Source organism: Scatophagus argus, chromosome 7 (genome assembly GCF_020382885.2).
Source record: "Scatophagus argus isolate fScaArg1 chromosome 7, fScaArg1.pri, whole genome shotgun sequence".
Lineage (NCBI taxonomy): Eukaryota > Metazoa > Chordata > Actinopteri > Scatophagidae > Scatophagus > Scatophagus argus.
The window spans coordinates 25,779,188-25,807,107 of NC_058499.1; the positions used below are offsets into that span (position 1 = coordinate 25,779,188).

General features: G+C 38.7%; 1 protein-coding gene across 1 annotated transcript in view; it reads left to right on the top strand.

Annotated features, from left to right (window-relative positions):
- The window catches only part of lrp5 (low density lipoprotein receptor-related protein 5), a 58,744-nt gene that overhangs the window by 18,293 nt on the left and 12,531 nt on the right, over window positions 1-27,920 (top strand). Inside the window, exons 8-16 of the mRNA XM_046394773.1 lie at window positions 3,030-3,118; window positions 3,197-3,415; window positions 3,727-3,815; window positions 4,423-4,594; window positions 22,212-22,428; window positions 22,542-22,695; window positions 23,455-23,590; window positions 25,186-25,430; window positions 26,179-26,363. Coding sequence (XP_046250729.1) covers window positions 3,030-3,118; window positions 3,197-3,415; window positions 3,727-3,815; window positions 4,423-4,594; window positions 22,212-22,428; window positions 22,542-22,695; window positions 23,455-23,590; window positions 25,186-25,430; window positions 26,179-26,363 — 1,506 coding nt within the window. The remainder of the gene's footprint in view (window positions 1-3,029; window positions 3,119-3,196; window positions 3,416-3,726; window positions 3,816-4,422; window positions 4,595-22,211; window positions 22,429-22,541; window positions 22,696-23,454; window positions 23,591-25,185; window positions 25,431-26,178; window positions 26,364-27,920) is intronic.

Consider the following 27,920-nt stretch of genomic DNA (forward strand, 5'->3'; position numbering starts at 1 on the left):
ATTGAAACTCAACCCTAGTAGTGGATGTACAGAGTAAGTAGTATTTGTGATTACTGACCTCCATTACTATAGTCTTTATCCTGTATGAATACATTACACACCAGAGTGCATTAGCTTGAAAACAAGTAAAAACGACCTCTCCATTGGCAGAGCGGGACATTAACTGACCAGTTGCCATATTGATTCCCACGATGCTAAAACAATGGAGCCTTATACTGCAAAAACCTCAACACTGTGTTTGAGTGCATCTGTGTCTGTTAGTTTGTGTTATGTGATTGTGTTAAATTTGAATGGAGCATGCCAACCAATCACCTAGCCACTGTTGATAATAAAAACAACAATGCTCTATTGTGTCAACCTGCAGTTTGTGTGTCTGTGTGTGTGTGTGTGTGTCTTTGTGTCCTTGCTACTAATTTGTTTTGCTTGGCTGGTTATATTGAAGGCGTTTTGTTATTTCGCAGGCAGCAGTGTGTGTGTGTGTGTGTGTGTGTGAGTGAGTGAATGAGTGTGTGAGAGAGAGAAAGAGAGAGAGAGAGACTGTTTGTCAAGACTCTTTAAGTGTCTCAGAATGAAGTCAAGCAAAGACAAGAGTGGAATCACAGATGCTTTTTCTCCTTCTTTGTAATTGTTTCCCTTCATTTATTCCCCATTGTTTGTGGAACCATGTGTGTGTGAGCTACCTAGCATTTTACATATTCGGGATTATGTACCATACATAATGTTCTGTTGCAAAGTGCATCATGTGATTGCAAGTAATTTATTGTTTGTGGTTTTGTAAAATGTTGATTTTTATGGAGTGTTTCTGGAGTTTCTACTATTCCTCGTGTCATAGGACTCAAGTGATTTATTCAAAAAATGAGACTAAAAAACAAACAAACAAAAAAGAGATAAGGTAGGTAGTGGAATAGAAAGCGGAAAGACACTTTGGATTGCTTTAAATGTAAGACGTTCAGAGTCAGAGGTGTGAGAGACAGAGAAAAACAGTTAATTGTCTCCCGTGAGGTGAGTTTGGTTTCTGTTAAATCTAAACCAACAGCCAAACAGTTGAGGATCCCTCAGGATAGCAGAGCCCTTTGTATCCAGACCGGATAGAGCGAGAACGAAACAAGAAAAGTGATAATAACAGAGCTTGACCCAGGCTTAAAATCTTTTTCACCACTGACCGATTAATATGTTTGGAATTAAGCTCTTTGATTTTTTTTTTTTGCTTGTAGGATATTATTATTAGACTTTATTTCTGCACACCACTGTGGTTGATTGGTAAACAATAGCTCATCATGCCAGTGCTGGGCTTTCTCCATTAGGCAATGGTGGACTATAACTAAGAACATTTGCTAGAGTACTGTTCTTAAGTACAATTTCAAGATATTTTTACTTTACTCCTGTGTTTAGAATATGTGCCACCTCATATGTCTACTCAACAATATTATAACTTTACCCTACTACATTGATTTCACAACTATAGTTAAGACTTTTACAAAACATATGTTACACTTATAAATTACAGCGAAGATTAAACCACACCAAAAGAGACATTTCCCCTCTAAATCTCTCAGGTTGTTTCTTTTTGAGGCCAGATAGTTTAGGTGATTCAATGTTTCTACCAAAAGAGCAAAGATTAGAGAAAGTCACAAAGTCAGAAGTGTTTTTTCTTCTTTCCTGCCTCAGTACTAATCTCACAACCCTTCACATGTATTGAGTTACCATTTGGATGAAGCAGCCTGATTTCTAGGTTGGGAACAGGTTTGACTTTTTTTTTCTTTCACAAAAGATAGATTGATATTGTGCTGAGCGTTTTGGCTCTAATCCGGATTCTGCTGGATTAGGCACTTAGACTTAAATCTGCTGGATGGTGCCTTGATATGCATACTTCAATGATACAAACTTTGATGAAATGTGCAAGTTTCCCAATGGTGGAAAATGTCTGTTATTTGTGAAATGTAGAATGGTCATGCCTTAACTGCAGAGGGGTCTTAGATCTGCTGGATACTTGTTGCTTGATTTCAGTAACTCCAGACTCTCCCAAAAACAATATTCTGAGATAATGTATATGTCAATGTACCTTCTGTTATTGACCAGCAGGGCGTAAAGAATGGAACAATAGTGATGCGTGGTCACATTTAGTTGTATCACCATCATTAAACATAGGGTATTTGAGGTCCACTTTGTAGGATTTAAGCGCAGAAATGTAATATTACATATAAGAATTCAAATATATGAATTGGCCAGTAGATCACCTCAGTGAGACAACTGCAGTAGTCCTTCAACTACTCCAAACGTTCATTTGAAGTGATTTTTTTTTTGCCACTCATAGGATGAGGTTGTTGCTATTGTCTGATGACATCACATAAAAGAAATCTAATTATATTCAGCCATGGCACTGAAAATGAATTCTTGCTGCTAGTCCCTCTTTATTAATTCCGAACTCCTCTCTCCAACCCGGCCGACTATCAGCAGGATGGTTCTCCCTTGCAAGCCGGGTCCTGCTCAAGGGTTCTTCCTGTTAAAAGGGAGTTTTTCCTTGCCACTGTCTGCTTGCTCGGGGGCTCAGGCTCTGGGTCTCTGTAAAGCATCTAGAGACAATTTTGATGGTATAAGGTGCTATATAAATAAATTGAATTGAATTAAATTGAACTTGACTCACGTTTTTACTGTTGTCTTCCTGTAACAACTCACCTCTCACGAGATTTGTGTTTCTGATTAAACAATAAGTTTTTTATTTTTATAGGTAAATATTATTTAATATGTGTAGAAAAAAGACCCAGGTTTAAAAGTAACAGATTTCCCTTAAATTCCCCTAAATTAAAGAAGTCCTACCAATGCTTTTAGCATCTGCTCAACTGTTAAAATGAACACTCTGCTTGTGGGCAGATGCAGTAAATCCATGAAATCCAAGTAAGACCAACTGTTTTAAACCTAAATCAGCTCACACACAGTCCAGTGAGCACTTTTTGATTGCATGTAAGTACAGCTAAAAATCAACATGAATTAATACTTAACAAGCAATGAAACTTGTCTGATTTGTTTAGGAGCAGAGCAAGTCTTACTGCTGGCTCGACGAACTGACCTGAGGAGAATCTCTCTCGACCTGCCAGATTTCACTGACATAGTGTTACAGGTAAACACATACATTTAAGTTATCAGTCCTCTTTTGTTGCACTCTCATGTATTGTTCATTTTTTATCTGTTCATGTAGGTTGATGACATTCGTCATGCCATAGCTATAGACTATGACCCAGTTGAGGGTTACGTTTATTGGACAGACGATGAAGTTCGGGCCATCCGGCGATCCCACATTGATGGCAGCAATGCCATGATGCTGGTTACCACGGAGATCAACCACCCAGATGGCATTGCTGTGGACTGGGTGGCCAGAAACCTTTATTGGACTGACACTGGCACTGACCGGATTGAGGTATGTCAGACTTTACATTAGGGTTCTGTTCATTGTAAAAAGCTGTGTACGTTAAAAAACACCTGTTACATCACTTAATTTATGGAACTTTAAAACCACTGATTGCCCCTTCAGAGCAACCCTGGCCATGCTTTAATTTTATATTGTTTGATAAATGTGAATGTGGTCCATTTCACTCACTGGTTTCTCCCTGACTAGCTTAACAAGTAATTATTTGATTAATTTTTTAAAAAACGTTGGATGAAGATGAATCATGTCATACTCTAAGTAAGTTGTATTTTAATGCTGAATTGTGTCACGTGGTATTGTAGGTAACCAGGCTCAATGGAACGTCTAGGAAAATTCTGATTTCTGAGAACTTGGATGAACCCAGAGCCATCGTCCTGGACCCTGTTAATGGGTAGGTGCTAGTGTGTGTGCGTGTATGTTGGAGTTGGCCCTCCCAGCAGTGCCGTAGATACCTTTCTCAGAATGGACATTCTGCATTGTACAACTGGTTAATTCCAGTAGGTTTGATATATTTAATATTAACTAATTATACAATTCCACTTCCAAACATTAGTGTGGACAACACTTTGTTGCAACATTTAAATGGCTGTGTTGGGAAATATGAGACTAGAATGAGAAAATATATGTGCATTTAGAAAAATTTCAGTATTTCATCGATTTTAGAAAGTGACTGTGCCCTGCATCCTAGTAACAGGGGCAATATCAGAGAGGGGAAACAACCTGGCCTTAACAAGCCATATGAGGTTCAGATGAAATGAGAAATCCAGGTATCATTAAACTCTACTGCTATTAAGGCTTGTCTGTTTCTTTAGAAATTATGAATTGGTTGGCTGATTGCTGTAATTTTGTGAAAATGTACATTTTATGCTGAAGAGTCCTCAAAAACTAAAATGGACAGACTTGACATTATTTACATATTTACATATACAAATGTGTAAAAGTTTTCCCTGTGACTGGAACTAACCTATTTTCTGTCATTGTCTCCCCGTCTCTTTCAGCTACATGTACTGGACTGACTGGGGTGAGCATCCCAAAATCGAGCGGGCCAACCTTAATGGATTGGACAGGGTGGTTCTACTCAACAGTTCTCTTGGATGGCCTAATGGGCTAGCTCTAGATTATGCGGCAGGAAAACTCTACTGGGGAGATGCTAAAACTGACAAGATAGAGGTACGTCAAATGCGGTCAATACATCTGTGCACTGTTTCACTGGCTCATTTACACAGCTGGGACACAGCTGAAAGGCAGGACAGAACAGAAAATCAGATTAACATGAAGGGAATGAAGAAAAATTAGATGTATGTGCTTGCATGTGCGTTTTTAATCATGTCCCAAGTGAATGTGGAGTTATGCAATAGATGGACAGACTTGTGCACTATTGTGTTAGATTGTTGTCATCTGGTCTGGTCCCTACCGGTCTCTTTCTTGTCTGGCCTGGTTTGGTATGGTCTGTACTGGTACATTTTCTCCACTGACAGATAACAGCAACGATGGTTTCACTATTTAGCATTTCCTTTTTGGTTGAGCATCTGCTTATCAGTAATATCAGCCACGACAGTACACGTGCATATTGAAAACATATGGCCAAATGACCCTCAGTAGCTCACAGCATTGTGTAATAATGTATAGCAGGGGTGGCCACAATTTTTTGGCTTGCGAGCTATTTTTAAAATGGCCAAGTCAAAATGATCTACCCAAAATAAAAATGCTAAACATATATTTATTTATATATATACTGAGTATACCTTATATATTTATAATATATGTTGGTGTACCTTGCATAACAGCATGATCCCGTATGGCACAATACAATTCTGTACATTTTTGGCCATTACCTTACTTTGATGACTTGCACTGCATGGAATCAGCCAGGGCTGCATAGTCCGGACAGTAGCTGCTGCTAGCCAACCTCAACCCGTGTGTTAAAAAAAGATGAGTTCTCAGACTTGCTGCACAGTATGTCAGTCAAATGGCAAACGCCTTAGTGAAGATGGATGATAGGCTAACAGCTATTTTTTTTAATGCCATATGATCTACCCACACTACGTATGCGATCGATCAGTCTATGGTGATCGACTTATTGGACACCACTGATGTATAGTATATTATGTAATTAGGCTAAAGCATAAGAGAAAGCTATGAAGATACAACAAAGACATGTGCAGTGAAGAAGAAAATACTATGAATGATTGTTGACTGACTTGAAACATGTCAAATTAACAGCTGCTAGCAGTCTGGTATGCGAGTCAAGTCTTTATAAATACTGCTCATCACAGACTCATTTTGAAAGTATTATAACTACAACCGCATTTCACAACAAGGTCAACAAAGACTTAAGCTGGAAGTTCATCATGATATCACAAGTGCAGATGCTATTCTGATTTGAGTGTTTTGGACTCAGATCTAAAACATCTGTCTGTGATGGGCAAATTTAGCTTTCTGAATAACCACTCATTTGAACTACTTCACACTTGACACTGACCGTGTAGGGCTATTAGAATCAGAATCAGAATCAGAAATTCCTTTATTTATTCCTGAAGGGAAATTCTTGAATTAAATCATCAATATAAAAACTGAAATTACTTGACCCCTCATTAGGCATAACCAGTTTCTACATGGCTCTGGATGTAATGTAGGCTAGTGTAGATCTGCACCCGATGATTTGTTTTTTTAATCATTTAACCTCAAGATTGTTTCAGACATTGTGTAGATATTTTTTCATATTTTGTTAACTCAGTCGCTCAGTTCACAAGTTCTGCTCAGATCTGGTCCTGCATCCTGATCCAATCACGAGTTAACTGCTCTAAGTACAGATCTGAATGAGCCCAACCCTCAGTCCACTCAGAGGTGGTCTGGTCCCCATTTGAACACATTCTTACAGCAGTGTGTACTTGGATGTGTCCTGTACAACGCTGAACAATCTGCTACTCATCTGTCATCCAGAATAGAACAAAGTCATAGACAGACAAGATTTCAGGTTTCTATTTGGTTTAGTGTAAAGCAGATTCCATTTGCTCTCTTCCTTCCTGAGATAGGCAGCAGATGATTGTTGTTGATGTTGTCTGTTTCAGCTGATTTCACCATGGAGCTCGTAACCACAATATGAAGCCTCCTTTAAAAATGATGCAATTTTGAGAGTTGCTGAACCAGGAGGAACTCAATAAACAGCTACAACTAATTCTAAATCATTTAGGCTTTCTTCTAAATTTGGTATTAAAAGCAATACATTAAGTTGGAAGTGTGCTCTGTGTCTAAGTGTTTCTTACCTGCTAGCAGCTGTTTGAATGCACTTATTTTACTATTGACACCAAATGTATATGAAAGGAAACAATTGATGGTAAACGTCAATACAGTAAATTCTTACTAATATAGGCTACTTGTTGTCAGAGTCAGCCAAAATAATGTATACACACATCAGGAAAAAAGGGTAATGCCATCTGTTGGGAAAACATCGTACAACAGTGCACAGTGTTATCGGAATTTGATCAGACTTTGAAAAAGATATCTATATGTACAGAAGTACTTATACAAATTGAATATTTATGCATGCTTTGTGTGTATACCTTATTTTGGCTGACTCTGTATTTGAATTTTCTGTTGTATGTTATAAATATGCATAGCCACGGCCCCTACAGCCTGAAACCAGGCTATGACAACTGAATTCAGTGGCTAAGTTGGAGGCAGGTGATGTTTTTGGAGGCAGTCTACATCACCAACCACCCCATACACCGTCACCCACCACCGCCACCACCCCACCCCACCCTTCCCTCTTCCTATAATACCGAGGCACTCTGCACTTTGCCGACTGTTGAGAGTTAGAGGCGGTTTGAGCGGATTACATGGCTTTAATATTGTGACTGACTTGTTTCACTGTACTGTTAGCATAGATATTTTAGTGTTAATTTTATAGTTCTGCGTTTATAGTATTCAGTAGGTTAGTAAGCGATTTTGGACAGTTGTTAGGTTTGCGTGCTAGCTTCAACTCGTAGTTCAACTTCATGTGTGTTAGAGAGTTAGTTTGGTGGTTGTGGCATCTGCAGAATTTGATGTGTATAGTAGTTTTAACATATTTTCATAGCAACAGAGAGATATAGAGAGTAGACTAGAACAAAAATACGAATTCTTAAGCTCTCTGGATGAATGTGTACCAATCGCAAAAAGGAAGCTGCTCTGTCGCTCTCTCCCTCTCGCTCGCCCTCTCTCTCTCACTTCCTCTGTCAGGGTGAATGGACCCACCTTAAAGGACTTTTTTCACATTTCAGCCTTGTTTTTATCCTGTTGAAAATAATTGTACACTTGCCTGATTCTCTTTCTTATGTGTGCGTGTGGATGTGTTTGTGGTCTGATTTTCGTCAGTGTACACCCACTGTAAACCATGTCCCATATCCGTGTTTCCACCTCAATGACAGAATAGTAGATTTCTCTAGAAGTTGAGTCAAAGGATGAATCATACTGTCTAAGTAGTAGTTCCAAGAGAAGCAAAGACACATGAGGCATCCTCCTATGCGAGCAAATAATGTGTTGTAATATGCTTTATACGTCACACCAGAGAAGGCCTTGGTGGTGAAGAAAAACAAGTGGAGAAGGAAATTCATGCATTTGTGTGTTTGTGATTGAATGCACTAACATGGCTACATACAAAGTCCAAATGCAGACTGTGAACACTGCTCGACAAAGATGAAATGAAGGCTTTCATGGGAGCCCTCTGTTTTTTGGGTGCGTATTGTTCACAGCACATGTCCATAATAGTTGTGGTCCATTAGTCAGACTTTAAAGCTGCCTTCAACATCAACAGGTTTGGGCTAACTATGACTTTCCTGAGATCTGATGAGCAAGACACATGTCAAATGACAAGGTTGCTTCATTTCAACATTTGTGAAACATGTTAATTGAAAATTGGAGAAACATGATGTGGCTGATGAATACACTGATGACCATTCAGAGGCTGCATTTGACATATCAGCTATTTGCCTTGGTGCTGTGGTGCTTATGTTAAAGGGGCAGTTCAACCCCAATTCTGAGATTTATATATTTACTCTTACCTGTGGTGCCACTGATCGATTTTAGATTGTTTTGACGTTTATTGTTTTTATTGTTATTGCTGTTATTAAGCAAAATGGCAGATATTTTAATGCTCATGTGTTCTAAATCTCATATCAGAATTCAACCAGTATTGAGTTTTGAAGACAATAGATTGTAGCCCTAACCAGCTAAAAATAACTGCAGCCCCAACCCAGCTTTGTCCCCTGGTGTTCAAGCCCCACTCACACCCAACACAACAAAATCTATAATTTTTCAACTCAGGGCCAACCCGGCTCAAGACTGAGACCAACTATAAGCTCTGATGTGAACAAGAACACATAAACTCTCAAACTGCTTGGAAGTTGTCTTAGGATCAACCTAAACAAGCAAATAAATAAATAAAAATGCATTCACTGTGTACTGGGGATGTTGTGAAGAAAAAAATATCTCCCCACTCTCCAACCTATCAACCTATGATACTCTGCATGGCCACCTTAACTGTGACATATAGTGCATGTAAATAATTGACTGTAATGCATTCATGTAACTAAACTGTGTGTATGTAGAATATTTGCAATATAATCAACATAACAGTATTTCATACAGTGACCTTTTTTTGTGCATGTGTATGAGCGCAAAGAAAGGAGAGAAGTTAAATACCCAGGCCAGGTCTATTAAAAGAAAACAGGCCTAAACTCAGCCCGAATCGACTCTACTCGCAGACCTCTGCATGAGATACTGTGTGTGCTAATATGTTATACCTTCAAAGTTTACCAGTGTTTATTTGTTTAATTATTTACCAGTTGTGAAAGTAAGTAAAAGAGTGACCGTGAAAGACATGAAACGCTTAAACTCTTGCTTCAAACCGTTATGTCAGTCATCATATCAGTCATCGTATGATTCTATGGTCTTGTCCTCTTTCTTCCCTTATGAGGACTTGTATATAGCTTTATAGTGTACTGTTTTTACTTACCTTGTAAATTGTTAATTTATTTTACCTCTACATTCTTTTGTAACTGTTTTTGCACACTCTTTGCTTTTTGCACTCCTCTTCTGTCCTTGTGAGCTGCCACAACAAGTGAATTTCCCCACTACGGGATCAATAAAGTCTTATCTTATCTTCGTCTTATCTTATCATGCATCTGATGTTGCTGTACCTTCAGCAAATGGTACTGAAGGCCTGGTATTCAGGGCTCTTCAGCATACTGTAAAACATGGACTCTGAAGAGTGAAACTGTGTTTCAAGCCAATTAATCTGCACTTAAAGAAAACCACTAATGCTGTGTAAATGTTTCAGTACTAAGTGCTTATTTGCGTACTCATTCAATGCTTTGTCCTATCGGTGGGATTTTCCCAGATAGCAACTACCCCAAATTAGTGCTGTGACTGAGGGTTTTTTTTCCTGATCCATTCGTCTTTTTTCAGTTGATTTATTGTTAAATTTAAAAATGTTTAATGCGTCTGAGGATCTGCTTCTTTGGCATGAGTGTTTACAGTATGAGCTGCAGTTATTTACTCAGTTAATGCTCTGTATGTTTAGATGTTTGAATTATACCTCTATTTCAGACAGTGTGGTGTGTGTGTGTGTGTGTGGCAAGCATGCCAAATGGCTGAAAACTGAACAGTACCAAGCATTTTATACCTATTGAAAGAGATAAAATGATAAATGACTAAGGCAGGCTGAAGACTTTATCCAGAAGCACTGGAGGAATGCTGTCTCTCTCCCTCTGTCTCACTCTCTTTCTCACTATGTTTTCAAGTGTTTTTCAAAGAAATCTGACTCCCCCTCTGCAACCTTCCACCCCACCCCCTCTTGAAAAAAAAAAAAAAAACCTCTGAAGTTACCGCACAGAGACCCTCCTTTTGAAAAGGAGTGTGTGTGTGTGTAAGAGTGAGTGTTAGCAGCTTTGTCTGATGTGTTGCTTTGCTCTGCCCACACACAAAATGGCGGCTTTGTTGTTGTGATTATGCAGATTCACTATGTGGAGTGCCATTCAGTCACACTGCAGAGCCATATAGTGACTGTTTGTGAATGTGTGTGTGTGTTCGTGTGTGTAAGGTAGAACTCAGAGAGAAGGGAGGGGTATATGTTGGAATTCCCCCTGCTTAAAGCCCTGCACCTTGTTTCATTTTATTTTCCTTGCCCGTGTCTTGTTTTTGTAATTGTCCAACTGAAAGGGCTAACTCTCTACATCACAATCTAACTCATAGTATCAGGGGTGTCATGTTGTCAAGTACATTTACTAAAATATTATCTTGTTGATAACCGAAAATGTCCACTTCTGTGAGTTGAACATTACAACAATGAAGGTTTCTGTGGCTTGACAAGTTAAAACAGCTGGTAGGGTCCATGAGAAGTGTGGAAGAACCTGAAAGCTACTCTAGGAAATGAAACTTGAAGTTGTATGGCGTTGCTGAAAATACCAAGGAATATGTACACAAGGAGGCCATCAAAATTTGCCAAGTAGGGTGACTGGAGATGGAAAATCAGCTCACTTGTGACATAAAAACTCTTCACTGGGTTGGATGAAAGGGACCAAATACAGCTGAGTCCTTGTCCAAGGGCCATCACTCACGGTTAATTTTGTCCATTATTACAAACATACAACTTTGCCTAACTTATTTTTGTTTTTCACATTCATTATTTTTTTGCTTTCCTCAATTTTCCTTTGCATTCCTCAGTCTTTATGAGCTTGGTTATTACAGTAAATGGGGTGAAGGTTTGGGGATTCTTTGTAGTGTGGCTTCTGATGGTCTAGTCCCATCCTGCTGGAAACTCGGGATAGGAGGTCAAGAAATGATTGTCGAAGGCAGTGTAGAAAGTACAGAAGAACAGTTTTTAACCTGGATTTACAGTCAAAGGACAATGACATGTTCAAGATTTAATCCTTTCCCCTGTTGCCAAGTCTCTGTAAGTCTAATAGCACGATCTTCAACTGCAAAATTATCATCATATTGTCAGAAAAATGATGAGATGCTTAAACAAACACTTCAGGTTGCAGTTAGACCAGTGAGACACACACAGACACAGCTGAGCGAGCTGCACAAAGTGGCACAAGGTCTGGTGCAGAGTGAAATGAGATTAGATCTGTCATGTGCGTGTAAAAAATGTAATATCACCATTCAAATGATATCATTAATGTTAGCTATGCTTAAGAAGAGCAGAGTGCACAGTGGGGTGCGAATTCTTTCATTCTATCGATATTTTTAAAAACATTTATACAATGCAATTGCCAATCTGCTCCAGCCTACATGTCACAGATAAAGCTGAGAGACAGAGACAGCGATGCCCATATTCCAACCTCACGCCCTGCACACACACTGGCTAGCCAAAGGCTGATGCCAAGAAACATTTCTAGCACAGCAAAATAATAACAGTAATAATAAGAAAAAATACAGACGCATACCAGGTCTCTACAGATACACCACACACTTACAGTGAGCCTTAAGTGATGATTGAAAGATGATACTGACACTTAAGCTATGCACAATGTGCATAATTCTAATACTTTTGGAAATATCCAGACATATATTGGTTGTGCTTTGTAGATTTGTATATCTTAGAGGAGTGGACTATTGGCTTTGGCTATTGACTTTGTCTTCTGTGATCTCCAATTGCCCTTCTAGTATTAAAAAACTGAGTTAACATAAACAATATGAGCAGCATAGAATTTGCTGCCAGTATCTTCATAATGACCAAGGCCTGAATAAACCAGAGCGTTCATGAGATGAACTAGCCTTATATCTTAAAATAATGCTGCAGACACCATATCACTTTCAGCACTTCAGCATAATGAGCTCCGTATGGCTTTTATACGATAGGCAGAGTGGCACTTCTGAGTTTTTGTTCTGGTTGATCATCAGATGTTTGATTAATTGCTCACTCTGTCTGTCTTGTTGCGTCTATGGATAATTAGTGTTTTCACCGCTGACTCCAATAAAATATGTAATAAATTCTATTTGACTGTCTTCACTGTGGACTCTGCTCTCATGTCAGGCTTCGGCATAACCCCACACTGATATGCCAAAAGACAGTGAGACAGCGCAGAGATACACAGTGCAATGACTGGATGCTGTCATGTTTGTATTTGCTTTGTCATAAACTGTCCATGTCAATGGACAATGTCCAAAACTTATCATTGTTATTGACATATGCTTGCATTGGATCCTCTATCAAGATTGTTTTTTTTTTGTTTTTTTTGCTCAGTCCTAGTTAATACCCAGAGGAAGTGACGTCTGTGTTGGTGACATTGTACGGTGTTTTGAATGGAGGATTTTTGTCCAAGGAAGTTCCTTAACCGACTTTCCCAGAGCAGGAAGCAGGGAGTAAGGAGTGCTGTTTATGTAGCTTGGTGAAAGGAATGCAGCTAATGACATCACCACTGAATACAAAACTCAACAACATTTTTTCTGGTTGGTCAGTTGCGTACTATTTTTATTGATCATTTATCTCCGTTGCGCGCACAATTTCAAGTGAGTTTTCAATAATTTTTGATGATATAGTTTTTGCTGTTCAAATCACCTCCATTAGTCTCACTGAATGAATGAATTAGAATATGTTTTTCCCCTGCTTGGAAGAATAACAATAGTGCCATCAGGTCTCTTTTCCAACATCATGCCATTCATGCCAAATTTAATTCTCCTTGTAGAGCAATTGCAGTGAAAGAATATGTGGATATTATCACATATATTTAAAGACTTACTACATTTATAATAACATACAGATGTTAACACAGCAAAGTTTTTCGTTCAGTACTTGTCTTGAAACACAGTTACAGTGAATATCAGTGTTTTGGCTTAGGTTTGCTCTGCCTTGGAAAAGGGTGCATACCTGAATGAATCAATTAGACAAAGGATTTAAATGATGTTTTTGTGCACATTGGCCTCTGAGAGGCTCTGTGCTGTCCTTATGTTTTGTCCTACATGAGGGCCGTGAAAGGGGATTCGAGACAGCTTTGTGAAATGGGAAATCCTCTCATTAGAACACAGTGGTAATAATGGAGCAGCCACTCAAAGACAGGCAAACACATATATTGAATATATGAAGCCAATACTAATCCCCCTGTTACAAGTAAAGGCAGTAACCCAGTAAAATACTGTATGTGAAATGTTTACCATGTTTGTACATTATTTTCAGATACGTTGGTGTGGAATTATTTTCATTTAAAATTTGCAGTTGGGGTTTTTTTTGGCCTTGAAGCAGTCTCTGAGATAGTATTCAGTATTGAGTATCTGCTAATGTTCCCTAAGTTAAAGGTTTTTGACTTGTTATGTTGATATGACAGCTGAGAGGCTCTGCATTCCAGCTTTCTTGGGTTTCTATGATATTTTGTGTAACATTTGTGGACAGAGAAAGGTCAGTGATTAGCTTTGTGGTTTGGTTTGTACAGGATTTAAACAATGCCTCTGATGCTGCTTTAGCATGCTTCCATAAATCCTGATCGGGTCTGTTCTTTGTAACTCCCAGGTTAGAGAAACAGAACCACCTGTTGTTGCTCAGAGTTTCCACACTGTCCTGCCAGCTTTCTCATCCATGTTTCTTCCAGCCTTTTTCCCTCTCTCTGTCTCTCTACTGTGTTACCACAATGAGATAGTAGTTGCATGTCTCATTTCCTCTGAGAGCTCCGTCTTTGGCTCGTGTGTGCGTGTGTGTGTGTGTGTTGTGACTGATCTTACATTAGAATGGTAATATTGTGGTCTGATGTGAGCACTGTTGTGGTGAGTAAGCAACAGCAGCTACTACCAACAGCTTTGTGTGTGGGCCATACAACAATTTCTTAAAAAATATAAGAAATGGATCTTTTTCGCCCACTTACCTAGCAATTTTCAATAACCTCCACTATATTTTGATTACTATTTTTTCATGCCAAAGGCAGCATATTTATATTTTCATATATATATTCATGTATATCCATGCTTTTTTCACAAACTCGATATCTAAGGAATCGTGGTGTCCTCTTGAAATAAAGATGAACTGGTTAGAATTTCGTATGTTAGAGGTCTCTGTGACGTCACCAAACATGTTTTTAGCCGTAACTCAATTCATAAACTAATTTTAACAAATGTCATGAAGGGATGTGATGAAGGTTAAAGTTCAACTTCTCTCTGACATCATAATGTTTTCTGTCGTTTAGTCAAAACCATAACTCAAGAACACAAAGCGCGATTGTGACCATATGTCACATTTGGTCAGATTTCAATTTCATTTCATTTCGTTTATTTATATAGCACCTTATACAGTAAAAATTGTCTCTAGATGCTTTCCAGAGACCCAGAGCCTGAATCCCTGAGCAAGCAGACAGTGGCAAGGAAAAACAAGGAAAAACTCCCTTTTAACAGGAAGAAACCTTGAGCAGGACCCGGCTTGCAAGGGAGAACCATCCTGCTGATAGTTGGCTGGGTGAGGGGGGGGTGAGGGGGGGGGAGAGAGAGGTAGACAGGACAGAGAGGATGAAAGAGAGAGAGAGAGAAACATACATGCAATAAACATCATAAATTACAAAGGACAGACATGACAGGTTGTTATAATTGGAATTCTGAAGACTATGTATTGTATGTATTGTTTTTTAGCTGATATGTTGTTTAAGTTAGTTATAATATCACCACATAGAAGAACAACATGGGCAGATGTTGACAGTAGACATTGGGTTTGTCAGAGGGCCTGATGCAATAAGTCAGATACGGAATTGGGTGTCCACTTTGAAACTGTGATTGTTTCAGCTTCAGCTTAAGCTTTCAGCTTCAGTTTCACACTTCACACCTTTCTTGAAGATGAGTGTGAAGCATCCGCGTTTTAGAATTTGTACCTTTTTTTTTTTAAAGTAACATCCATAAGCATTCTAGTCCACCACAAGCTCACTGGTTTTGATGATATTGAGCTTTAGGTGATTGTTGTTGCATCAGTCAGTACAAATCAAATCAGCATATAAATTCAGATAATCTTATGTATAGCAAAGATCCTCGGGATGCATCCCCAGTTCCACCAGAGTGTGTAAAACCCTTTTTTTGATAACAGCTAACATATTTTCTATCATTTCAGTTTAATTATGTGAGGGTTATGTCTGTTCTGTCTAAATTTAAACATCAACACTGTTAACAGTCATGGCATTACTGATGGTGTATAATCAGACGCAAAAATGACTCTTGTCCCTTTATAAATACCAGGCAGCAGACCATTATATAACAGAGCTAAATTTTATTGCACTATTGTACAAAGATCAAGCCTGCACTCCTGGTTACCAGACCAGAGGCCCTTGAATAGTTCTTTTCCTGAGAGCCCTTTTCACCAACTTGAAGGTGAAGTACAAAGTAAAGTGCATTAACGCATAAACATAGGCCAGTGAGAACTCATGTCACATCAGTAATTCTTTCTCTATAGACCTGTGCATTGTTAGGCAAATTATGAATGCAAGATGCAATGCTAACTTGCTTCCCAAGGAGTACATGTGTTCTTCCATTCAGCAGCACTGAATGAGCACTCAGCAGTCAGAACTCAGACAGAGATCTCCACAAACAGCAGAAAGATCCTTTACACCTCACTGAAGTCTCTGCTGATTGACATTCTTTTTTCTTAGAGTATGACTTCAAGAAAAAAAAAATTGTTCCAGGTAGCTGCATCTATAATGTCCACCACTGATAAATAAATCAAATCTAACAAATATTTCAATTTAAATCACAGTTCATTAATCTGTCATTGAACAACATGGAGTTGTGCAACAAAATGCAAGTGGAGTCCCTTGTGGTGGAGGATGAGGTTAGGTAGTCTGGTTGTATGGCAAAGGGCTGTATTGTTTGCCAGAAGGCAGCAAGATGAACAGGCTGTTGTTAGGATGGGTGTTGTCAGAAGTTTTGGGTTCTCTGGAGGCACCTCCCTTCATCATGTTACTGATGTTTTCTACATAGAAATCTAGATGTCCTTATAGCCTCAGATTTTGCCTCATAATATCACATCCAGATGTTTTCTTCGCTATCACTAAAATCCAATGACTGTCTGTTTCCATAGTTATAGAAAAAACTTCTAGCTGACAGTGCAGCGTGGCGTTTCCATGGTGAAATCTAAGTTAAAAGTATGGTGCAGAATACAAGAATTTAAGGTAGAAAAACAAGATGAAGCAAACTGTGCCAATTTTTCACACATACCTACGTTATAATACCTATGTTATTACTTTAAGGTAAAAAAAAATCTGAATGAATAAATGTCAGACTGTGCAGTGTGACTGAAGCAGAATCTTGACAAAAATGGGTTCATAGTCTGTGTTTAGTGCTGGGATAAGGCAGTTAGACTTTAAGTCACCTGACAGAAAAGTAATGTCCTCAGCAAGTTAACCATTAGCATAATTTAGAAATAAAGCAAATTCCAAATCTATTGGAGTTTTGCATATGGACACACAGTCAACAGTGACAGATTTCAGTGAATCCCCGATTGGTGTGAAATGTTAGGGTTCTCAGTGACACACTGTTCAACCCTCCTGTTCAACACTGTCCCATTCATCCTGTGTGTTTTAGTATGTTTATCAAGGAATAATGCACCAACGCATGTGAACCGTCCTGTGATGGCCTGACTTCTTCCTGCATGTGCGATGAGACCTTTGTTACTTTTCTGTTTGTTCTCTTTCTTGTCTTTTTTGGCCCCCACCTTCCCCATTTCCATCAAGAAATCAGACATTCTCACACTCAAAATAAAAAAGGAGGGAAGGGAGGGAAGAAGGGGGAAAATAAAATCACTCTCCCAGTACATAATTCTTCCTGTGAGAGAGAAGGAGAGGGCAGAGAAAGGGAGTGTCTGTGCCATCTTTTCACTGGGATGGCCATGTCTAATTGTGTCACAGTGATAAATGAATAGTTTTTTTTGTGGTGAGGTCAGGAACCTCCCCTGGATCAGTGAATGGTTTATTTTTTTTTTCACTTTGTGCACCCCCACCGCCTGAATGGATATTTAAATGAGTATTCACCAAACCAGATAGCTGGATATACTGTTGCTCATTGGCAACACTAATTCTGCATGTTTTGTTACTTTTTTGATTTTTTGTAAAGTCAGTTTGAAATACATGCTGAAGCTGTTCCAGCTTTTACCTAACGCCTCCCTCCTCAGTCAGTTCCTTCTGTTTTGTGTAAGCACATTGGTGTGTATTTTGAGTCGTGTTTGGCTGTGGTTGGGAGGCTGAACTAGTCTTTGTAGTAGTTTTCTCAAAGTGGGGCCACATGGAGTTTAAACCCCCAACTGTATGCGTCACTCTTTCTGTAGTTCCCTGCTTTCCTGTCCTCACTTGTTCCTTCTACTTTGTTTTTATGCTTATTAAGTATTTCTGCACATAGCACGTAATTAAACAATGTCATTACTTCTTTATTTATTCTCATGTGCAGCTGGGGCTGAGATCATATCATGTCTTCGTTTTGTGAAATTCTTTTTGTAAATTAAATATTAGTTAACAAAATTAATATGGGAATTTTGTTTTACACATGTGAAACATTTTATTTGATATAATGCATAACAAAGTATTAAACAATAATTTGAGTTTCAGTATTAGTTATGAAGGGTTTAAAAAGCCAAAACTTAGCATATAAATATATTTAAATCAATGAACACATATTGTGTATATATATATATAACATAAATATTTATTTGCGTATTTATTTATTTATATATTTTATATAGTGTAACTTGCTGCAATGAAATACATAAATAGGTCAAAGTTTATTATTTTTTGGTAACAGAAAATCTTTCTTGCCTTTGCACAGAAATATGTCAATAGTTAAGCCATGTTAGTTTTGGTTGCATGGTTAAAAATCATAACAAAAGTTATGTCATGACACTGAAAAAAGCAGATCAGGAAAAAGTGCCTTTTGCCTACCTGTGGCCTGTGGCCTTGTCATTTAGGCTACATCCACACATGTATGTTTTCATTTTTAAAATAAAAGCGCTCTCTCTGTTTGAATCTGATCTCTGTCTATAGTGGCTGGTAGGACTCAGGACTGGTGTCTGTGTCATAGTTTCCCAAAGTCTCTGCTTCTGCCCACAGTTTTCAAAATGAAACAGGGTTAGCAGTGTGTGAGGTTTTAAAGTGTTAAAGTGAAAATGATCTTTGTCCAGATTACCATTTTAGCGCAGTCTGTGTTAGTGCATACTAACACACTAGAACATGCTGATGGACATTGAGATTGTCTGCTCTGCTTCACTGGTAACAGAAAATGTGGTTTTTACTTTTATGTATCTCTACTTACTTTCTGTTTTTACTTTCTAGTATATGTTACAGGTACGTGGCTGGTTCTGAAGCAATAGATATTTTTTCCTGTGAACAGGACAAGAATGATGAGACAGGGAAATGTGACTGCCTGCTCTTCACAAAATCCTCCTGTACAATGCTATTTTTGTTTAAACATTGTCAATAACATTTTTTTCATCATTCTATTTTTAATGCCCATTGTGTATCTCTAAATAGAGACAAGATAGCATACAATTCTTCAATGTCCGAAGTCAAATATGAATTCATTAGTTCATAGTCCAATTGCGTTAGTGGTTTGGCGGAGTCCCCCTTGGCACTCAGGTCATACAACAGCCATGCTACCTCCACAGAGGTTGTCATTTTTGTTGTGCTTTTCGCATGCGGACATCATCTCTAGCTGAGGTTAATCAGGGTCAATTTGGACGTTCTTCAGGAACCACAGTTTTATTGATGTGAGTATTCCACCAGACACTAGTTCTTCCTGGCCTCGTCCAAAACTGGTGCTGGACATGGCAATCGTTCGAATAATAGCTTGCCTCGTGCCCTTGTAGGCAGTGATGATGTTATGAAATGCATTATTTCAATGTACAACAGCTGCTAGGTCAGCAGTGCCTTTAATTTGCTATCCATATTGAATTAACCGCAGGAAGTCAAGGTTACCGTGTTTGTTTATTTTTTCCTGGAAAAGTGAAATATATTTAGGGCATGACAAATCAGGGAAGGGCACAGAATATTTCTGCCCATCCAGACTAAAACACAACTATGAAGCTTTCAACTGCATTTCCTAATGTGTTAGTTGTTCTGAAACTCCAGTGTAGTGTGGATGCAAGGTTCAAGTCTAGCAAGTGATATGCAAAATGAAAATGTATTGGTGTGGATGTGTTGTATTAAATTTCAGCAAAAAAAAAACAAAAAACTGCCAGAGCTGCAGTGTTCATGTCAGCTTGAAGATGGCCTTATGTAGTACTAAGATCACTACTAGTACTAATACTACTGCATGAAGAACAGTTGTTCTATCTCAGAAAGTGACCTGTGATTTCATCATGTGTTTCTCTTTCCCTGTGCTTTACGTAACATGGAAAAATAGCCTGTTAGCATATTAATCCTGGCTCACTCAAACCAACACATCTAACCAGCTGCAGGGTTGCGCTGCACACAACTGTTTCCAAGCATTCACTTTTAATTTATTTGTTTGTTGTGCACATAAAGTGTTGCACACTATCCAACAGAATGTTTCCCATTTGTGAAATCTCTGGCATAGCACAGTGAAGAACTCAGGCAGAGTGTGACATACACACACAAGCACACGGCGCTCATGCACAGTGTAGATAACTGTAGTGTGACTAAAATAAAAGAGCATGTCTATTTCAGTTGAGGCCAGTCCAGTAATAGCACAGACAGTGAGGAGGAGGGCTGGACACAAGTTCTAATTGCAGCCTTGCCAATTGCAGCTCTCACTTTCCAGTAGTAGAAACACACACACTTGCACGCATAGGGAGCAGGAGCACCTGTATCAATTTTCAGCAGTCTGATAATAGATGCTTTATGACTGATATGCACACACGCACATAAACATACACAGAACAGAGAGAAAGGCTATGTAAAATTATGTGATGTACATTTGTGTGTGCTAGCATTGTGTGTTTCCCTATGTTTTGTCTGTGATTTTGAAATCTGTGTGTCAGCATGGAAGTTTAAGGCTGACCCAATGTTGTTTCTGCATCTGTTACTGACTCTTAGTGACGATTTAACGAAAATCATTTAATTACGTTTTAAATATAATTTAAAATGATACCTGTAGTGTATATAAGAGAAATTCCAACACCCTTCCTTGTGTTTTTACTGCATTTTACAAAGTGGGACTTTTCAGATACACACCATTAAGAAAACAAGAGTGGTAACAGCTTTGTTGTATCTTGACTGTCATTGTTATGTGCTGTTTGGTACATGAGCGAAGCAGACAGCAGTAAAAAAGTGTGTTTTTTTTGTATCTACAGCAAATTGTTTTCATGCCACGGGTGTGTTGTCAGAATTGGACAGTGGATGGATTTCTAAACTGCATGTGTTTTGCCGATTTCCATTGTTCTTTTTTTCTAAATTCGATGTATGTGTTATTGGTTATGTCGTTTTCTTCATTTTCTTGTGTTTTGTCTATTTTTGCCATAAGTATATTGTGTATTGAGCTCTCTGACCACAGAAACAGACGAAATGTTGGCACTCGCTCATAGAGGTCTGCATGCCCACATCAGAGGCTGGCCTTTATTTTTTTAAATAGATGGGGCTTGAATTGGATTGGAATTTAACTTTTCTTGTTTCGCTGTATGAAATGTTGTTATACTGATTATGTTATCAGTATTATGTATTTGTGTTTTAGTGACCTGCATGCATTGCACACATTCTTGTTATTACATGTAACAGTTCAGTTGACCGTGCGGCGTGTCAAGGAGAAGACGGGAGTGTGGGGAGTTGCTTTTTCATCTCAACACTTGCCGATAAACAGTGAACCGATTTGAATTTTTGGTTTTGATTGAACGTTTGCCAGTTGGCTAAGAGCTTTTGAAACATTGTTCTAAAGTTTCTGTGAAGTTAACATCAAAGACAGGTAGGCTGTAAATCTTTTTATTTTTACTTACTGTATTTGCTGCTTCTGGATCACTATATTTTACTGCTTTAATCTTCTCTGCGTTGGTATATTTAAAGTGGGCTTGATTCTTGGGGACACTGTTATGTTTGTGGCCTATAATAAATGTACTTCTTGGTAGTGTGTGTGTGTTTTTGCACACCACAGAGAACTTACAATATAGTTGGTGTCTGTCTTGGGCAGGGTTGGGCTCAAGCTGAAAAATTGCAGACTTTGTCAAATTGGGGCCGAGCTAGGGCTTGAACACCACAGGGCAGGACTGGGCCAGAATTTTCAGCCTGTACAGGGCTCCACTCTCCAGGTCCCGCTGACTTTCCATCTGATGGAAACATTATAAGAAGGTTTTTTTTCAAAAAGACCAAGCTCACTTCTGAGCTCCCAGTTCTCACATTTCACTGTACTGAAAACAACCAGGGCTACTTCTTCTGCTGTATGACTCGGGAAGCTGGACGTTTGGTCATCACTTTAAGCCTCTGGTGGTAGAGAAAGGAATATGGTTATGTTGAAATTGGTGGAAGTACCATTTAAAATCTAAACCCTAAGCTGATATTTTTCCATTATTTTGTTCTGCTCTGTAGCCTCTTTGCCTCTTTACCCAATCCTATGTATTTTATGCACACTTTTATTTTCTTCGCTGGAGGGAAATGGATTATCCCCTGGACTAGCAACTATTAAGCTGGTGGATTTGTTGTATTGCGCAAGGACTCTTTAGTGAAGTTGTCCCCCCATGCTGTGGGACATATGAGGAAGTTTTTACCTTTCCGTTTAAATTTCTTTTGTCCATACAACTCTAAAATCGAACTGTTAAGTATTACATTCTGTCATAGCTGGTTGAACATGAACTCTGGCTGAGGAAAAGCTCTAAAGGTTTACTTGTGTCCTCTTTATGTTCTCGTCTCAGGTGGTCAACGTGGATGGCACTAACAGACATACTCTACTGGAGGACAAGCTGCCTCACATCTTTGGTTTTACTCTACTGGGTGATTACATCTACTGGACTGACTGGCAGAGACGCAGTATTGAGAGGGTCCACAAAGCAACAGCTGTAAGAGAGATCATCATCGATCAGCTGCCAGATTTAATGGGGCTGAAGGCCACTAAAGTTACAGAGACATACGGTAAGTACTGGTTTTTAGGTGATTTCTTATCAGGTGAGCTGTTGAAGATGCTGAGCAAAAGTAAAGAAAGCAAAACCAAAAAGTGTAAAATGCAGTATTAAATGTTTGTCCAGGTACAAATGGCTGCGCGGTGAATAACGGTGGATGCAGCCATCTGTGTTTCTGGTGTCGGCAGGCCGTCAACTGTGCCTGTCCCATGGGCATGGAACTCCTTTCAGACCTGCAGACCTGCGTGGTGCCGGAGGCCTTCCTGCTCTTCACGAACAGGTACTTCACTCTGCAATAGAGCTATTTAGACTGCTCGCTGTTTCACTCTTACCTGACTTTTCATAGTCGCTGTACAAGAATATTTTGTTTTATTTTTTATCAGTAGTAATCACAACCTTAGCAAATAATACAACATTTTTGCACATTGCATTTTTCTAGTTTCTCATCAATATTTCAAACAAAAAGCGAGCAGAGTGGGTGAAGATTTATGATATCTAATTTACTATGAACAGCAGTGGGACAAAAAACAAGAAAGATATTAAATGGCCTTTATTTCTGTGTTTCGTTTTCTCTATTTTGACTTGGTTTTACTTAAATTTTAACTGCTTCAGCTTGGACAGCTCAGCTCAGCTTAAGTTGTCTTGATCAAACCCTGCCTTTTTACTACCCCAATTTCAAAAAGTTGTGACACTATGTAAATAATCGTTTGCCAACAAATTGTGTTTACTGACAAGAGCTTGTGAATGAGTGAGTCTTTCAAGGATGCCCCTTTCATACCCAGTCACAATGCTATCACCTGCTACCAATGAACCTGTGGAATGTTCCAAATGGATGTATTTTCAACATTCCACAGCTTTCCCAGTTTTTGGTTGCCCCAGCTTGTTGTATTCAGTACCAGTTCAGAAGTATATATTTACAAAAATTAAATACATTTTACGCATCGTCTTACCTTTTTTGGAATCAGGGTTGCATGAGTGAATGAATGGCAAAAAAATCAAAGGGGTTGTTTATTTAAAAAACAACTGTTTGTTTCCTCAGGGACAACATCAGGAGTATCTCTTTGGGTACCAACAGCAATGACGTAGCCATTCCTCTGACAGGAGTTAAAGAAGCTTCAGCTCTTGACTTTGATGTGTCTGAAAGAAGAATATACTGGACAGACATCCAGGCCAAGGTAGGCTGCTTTGTAGAAATAATAAAAAAAAAAAGGTTGAGTTTCGGTTGTGGCTGATAAACGCATTTTGATTTATTTATTTTAAAATTAACTGGGTTTCTCTAAAATTGATATGTAATTGTAATGAAATTCATTCTGAATACATATTGTCAGCCGTTTGTTTTTTACTGTATATTACCTGACTATAGTTAGACAGTGTATTTGCTCCTTATTTAGAATGGTGTTGAGGAAAGTATCGGTGGAAGAAAAACACGACGGACATTGAGAATTGAACTCACACAGTGCACACAGTCTTATGTGGATTTCTTTTTGAAAGATCGTGTGAAAGCCTTACGCTTCACTCTTATGGACACAGAAGGTGTACTTCATTGTCATGGTGACTCTGAATCAGAATGCAGTACTGGTTTTCATACAATATGATTGCATTCCCCATAAAGATGCCTTGAACTCTGTTATCTATCCAAGAGAGAAACAACACAAAGTCCTCCTCATGCATTCCATTTACAACTGTTACACCTTGCCCTGAGTTGCAGCTGGTATCAAACAGGATGGGCCTGCTGTGGGCTTGCAGTGGGGACAGCAACAGCACCCCCTGTGTCTGGACTGGTTATGAAAAGAAATGGGAAGAAACTGTTATTTGTGACCCCAGTAACTACCCATATGGCAAGAGGAAAATGGACTTTGTGTATAGCTGTTCAAGTTTTCAGAAATTCATCTGTGATCACAGGACTGACCAAATTACTTATTTGTATCTAAACAATGATAAAACACGTATATCTACTGAAAAGATGTGGAACACAATTAGTTATGTATTGCGTTATTTACAGTATTGCATGCTGCTAGAAATCATCCTAAACACTTTAAAGATAACATCCCAGCTGGTCAGATTTTGAGACTCAAATGCAGCTGCTCAGATCTTGACAACTTTCACTCCAAAAAAAACATCAAGGCCACTTGACTGAAGGAAAGAGGTTACGCCTCCAGCTTCATCAGAAATCCATACAACATGCCAAACACCATCTCTCGCTCATCTCATCTCTGATGAGACTGAATACCCAAAAAAACAAACAAGTCAAGCCAGATTTGTTTCTCCACTGAATAGAATCATTGTTCTTCACAAATTAAAGAGAAAATCAAAAGAGAGTTGCTTCAAGTGTGCTTCAAGCAGAACCATCTTTCAAAGACCTTTGTAAATTCACATTTAAATTGCGCAGAAATATGGCTGAAAAAAGGCCACATGGCTTACAATAACAGATGTGGTAAGACGTGCTGTGCACCAATATAACAAATACAAATCATCCCTAAAACAGGTGGGAAATTCCTGTTTTTTCTTTCATTGCTGTGAACACTGCACTAACTGTACAGCTCTCTTAATTAAAATTTCAGCCATTTTTCTGTATGTAATTTAACTTTGTTTTCTTATTGTAAATATACTTCCAAATTTAATTCTATATTAATAATCTCTATTCATATTTGCACCTTATGCCAAGACAAATTCCTTGTATTTGTAAACATACATGACAATAAAACTGATTCTGATTCTGAATCGAATGGAAATTTGATTTTAAGTGACTGTCCTTTTGTCTTCTTCTCAGACCATCAGCAGAGCGTATATGAATGGCAGCTCTGTAGAACATGTCATAGAATTTGGATTAGACTACCCAGAAGGCATGGCAGTCGACTGGATGGGCCGTAACATCTACTGGGCTGATACAGGCACTAACCGCATTGAGGTGGCCCAGCTGGATGGCCAGTACCGCCAGGTCTTGGTCTGTAAGGACCTTGATAACCCACGCTCACTGGACAACCCCCGATCACTTGCACTGGACCCATCTAATGGGTAAGAATGGGAACCACATTATTTAAGTCATTGGTCAATTTTGCCAAATAGTGCAACATTTATAGCTTTATATTGTCTTATGTATTTTTTACATATTCATAAGGTTCCACCTGCAACACTGATGACAATGTAAAATGCAATAAATGACATGATAAAGCCGTGGCTGCAAACAGGCCCTGTGATTCACTGTCAGACACCTGTATTATAATGGAGGTTCACACCTCTCAAGGGTATGAGTTGGTGCCAATGACTTCATGTAACTTGTCTCTTCACTATGCTTGAGGTAGTGAGAGAGTAGTAGTGTCATTGTGTTGGTATGTAGGCATAACAGCCAGCGTTCCGCCTCTTTCCCCCATAACCTCCAGCTGAGAGTGATGTGATTATATTTAAACCTGTAAACAAGGCCAACACTTTTCCTTTTGCTCCGATACCTGAGACTATCTGTGCCAGCATGTCCTGGTGCACTCAGTGTACTTGGTGACATCTTGAAGATGTCCTGGCCTAGAACTGTCAACACACTTGGCTGGAGACATCTGATGTCATTTTATGATCACACACTATGCTCATACATTAATAAATACAATAACACAAAGTTGTCATCTTTCACAGAACTTATAAATATAAAAGCTGTAGTAAAAATGTAAACAGGTCCCCCTTTTGGAATAGTAATTTGAATAATGGATTTTACTGAAACATATGGATATCTTGCATGTTTGTCCCGGGCTTAAATAGTTTTTCGTTTTCACAGTTACATGTACTGGACAGAGTGGGGTGGTCGACCTCGTATAGCCAGAGCATATATGGATGGCAGCACCATCACAACCCTGGTCGATAAAGTGGGACGAGCCAACGGTCTAACCATTGACTATGTAGATCATCGACTCTACTGGACTGACCTGGACACATGCATGATCGAAAGCACTAACATGCAAGGTATGGGCACACACCAGCACTTCATCTAGCAGGCAACACACTTCTTTGTAGAAGTCCCATATACCCGTAAATAATACATTTTAAATGTTCCTATTGGTGTTTTTAGTGTTTAAATTTCAGCTAAACATTGTCCTAGTAACACAAAGTTCTTCCCTTTTCAACCTTTTGAGCAGGTTTTCTTTTGTAGAAACTTCAACACAGCAACACATTAATAGACTAAAGCTTTCTAGATTTTCAGGTGACTAGAGAAGAATGAAAACTAATAATTAGAATTCAGAATCTGCTGGGTTAATCCTTTTCTATCAAGTCATCCACATATCCACACTGGAACACAAATGTACAGAACCTGAACGCAAGCCATGTGGCTTCTGTGTTTTTATGATTTGCTTTCGTGGTTGAGATGGATGTCACAAATTTGTCCTTTAATTATAATAGAGTCACAGTGAAACAGCAGTGAGACTAACCTTCTAAATGAGATTGTTTAATAGAACCAGTCAAACGAGGGCATAGCTGAGCGGTACAGGGGACTGCTAACTTCTACCCAGAACCCTCTCACATGCTTTGTTGGGTCAGGAGGAGGAGGGCCAGTCAACTAGAAAATACACGTCCTGCTGAAAATGCAGTATGAAGGCTGACAGCTGAATTGATTTTCAAGGCACTAATAGAAATACAGAAATGTGAAATGAATTGCCAGAAAAATCATAAAGCTAAAAAGCTTTGTACTGCACTTTCCAAAAATCTGGAAGTTGAAATTTAAAAGTGGCAGATTTGGAAGTTGAACTGCATTAATAAAAGAAGTGCAGAGTTGAAATACATTTTTAAAAAGCTGGAAGTTAAACTGGAAAGCTGGAGGTTGAAATAAATTGTCAGAATTGGCTATATTAATATCACATATTAATATCAGATGAACTGAACTGCCATGCCAGACACTTTGTAACGGAGAGGACACACTCCTAAAAAGTTGAGAGTTGTAAAGCATTGCTGAAAATTTGAAGTTGACATGCATCCTATAAAATGCAGAAACCAATCTTTTCACTTTTATTTCAATAGATTATTAATAAAAGTTTAACAGGTAGAAAAGTAAAATAGGTAGAAAAGTACCAGATAGCTAAATTACCTTAGAGAGTTAGGTTAATGATGTGATTTTAACAAATTTGAAGCAGACAGGCGTGTTTCTTGGGTTCACATATGCCCAAACAAGGAGAGGGGGAGAAGCTTATGGTTTTGAAAGAACTGTTGCAAAAGAACTATGTGTGAATGCACCCTTGAACTAATCAGTTTACAAGATTTTCTTAGAGTTTGTCTCCTCCAGCATGGAGTACAGGCTATAACATCTAATTTGTTTGTGTTTGGCTGTTTAATCTCAAAAAGTAATGGCTGGCATGAGATTGGCTGCTCACAATCTCACATCAAATGAAACCTCATGGCCTGTAGTGCCACAATCAGGCAAACTCACTTGTCATTCGGGTTAAGCCCTAGACGAGGTTGTAAATTTTCCTCTGCACTGCTTTTGCTACCATATAGGTCTTAAAGCATTAACAGTACCCGTAATTATTA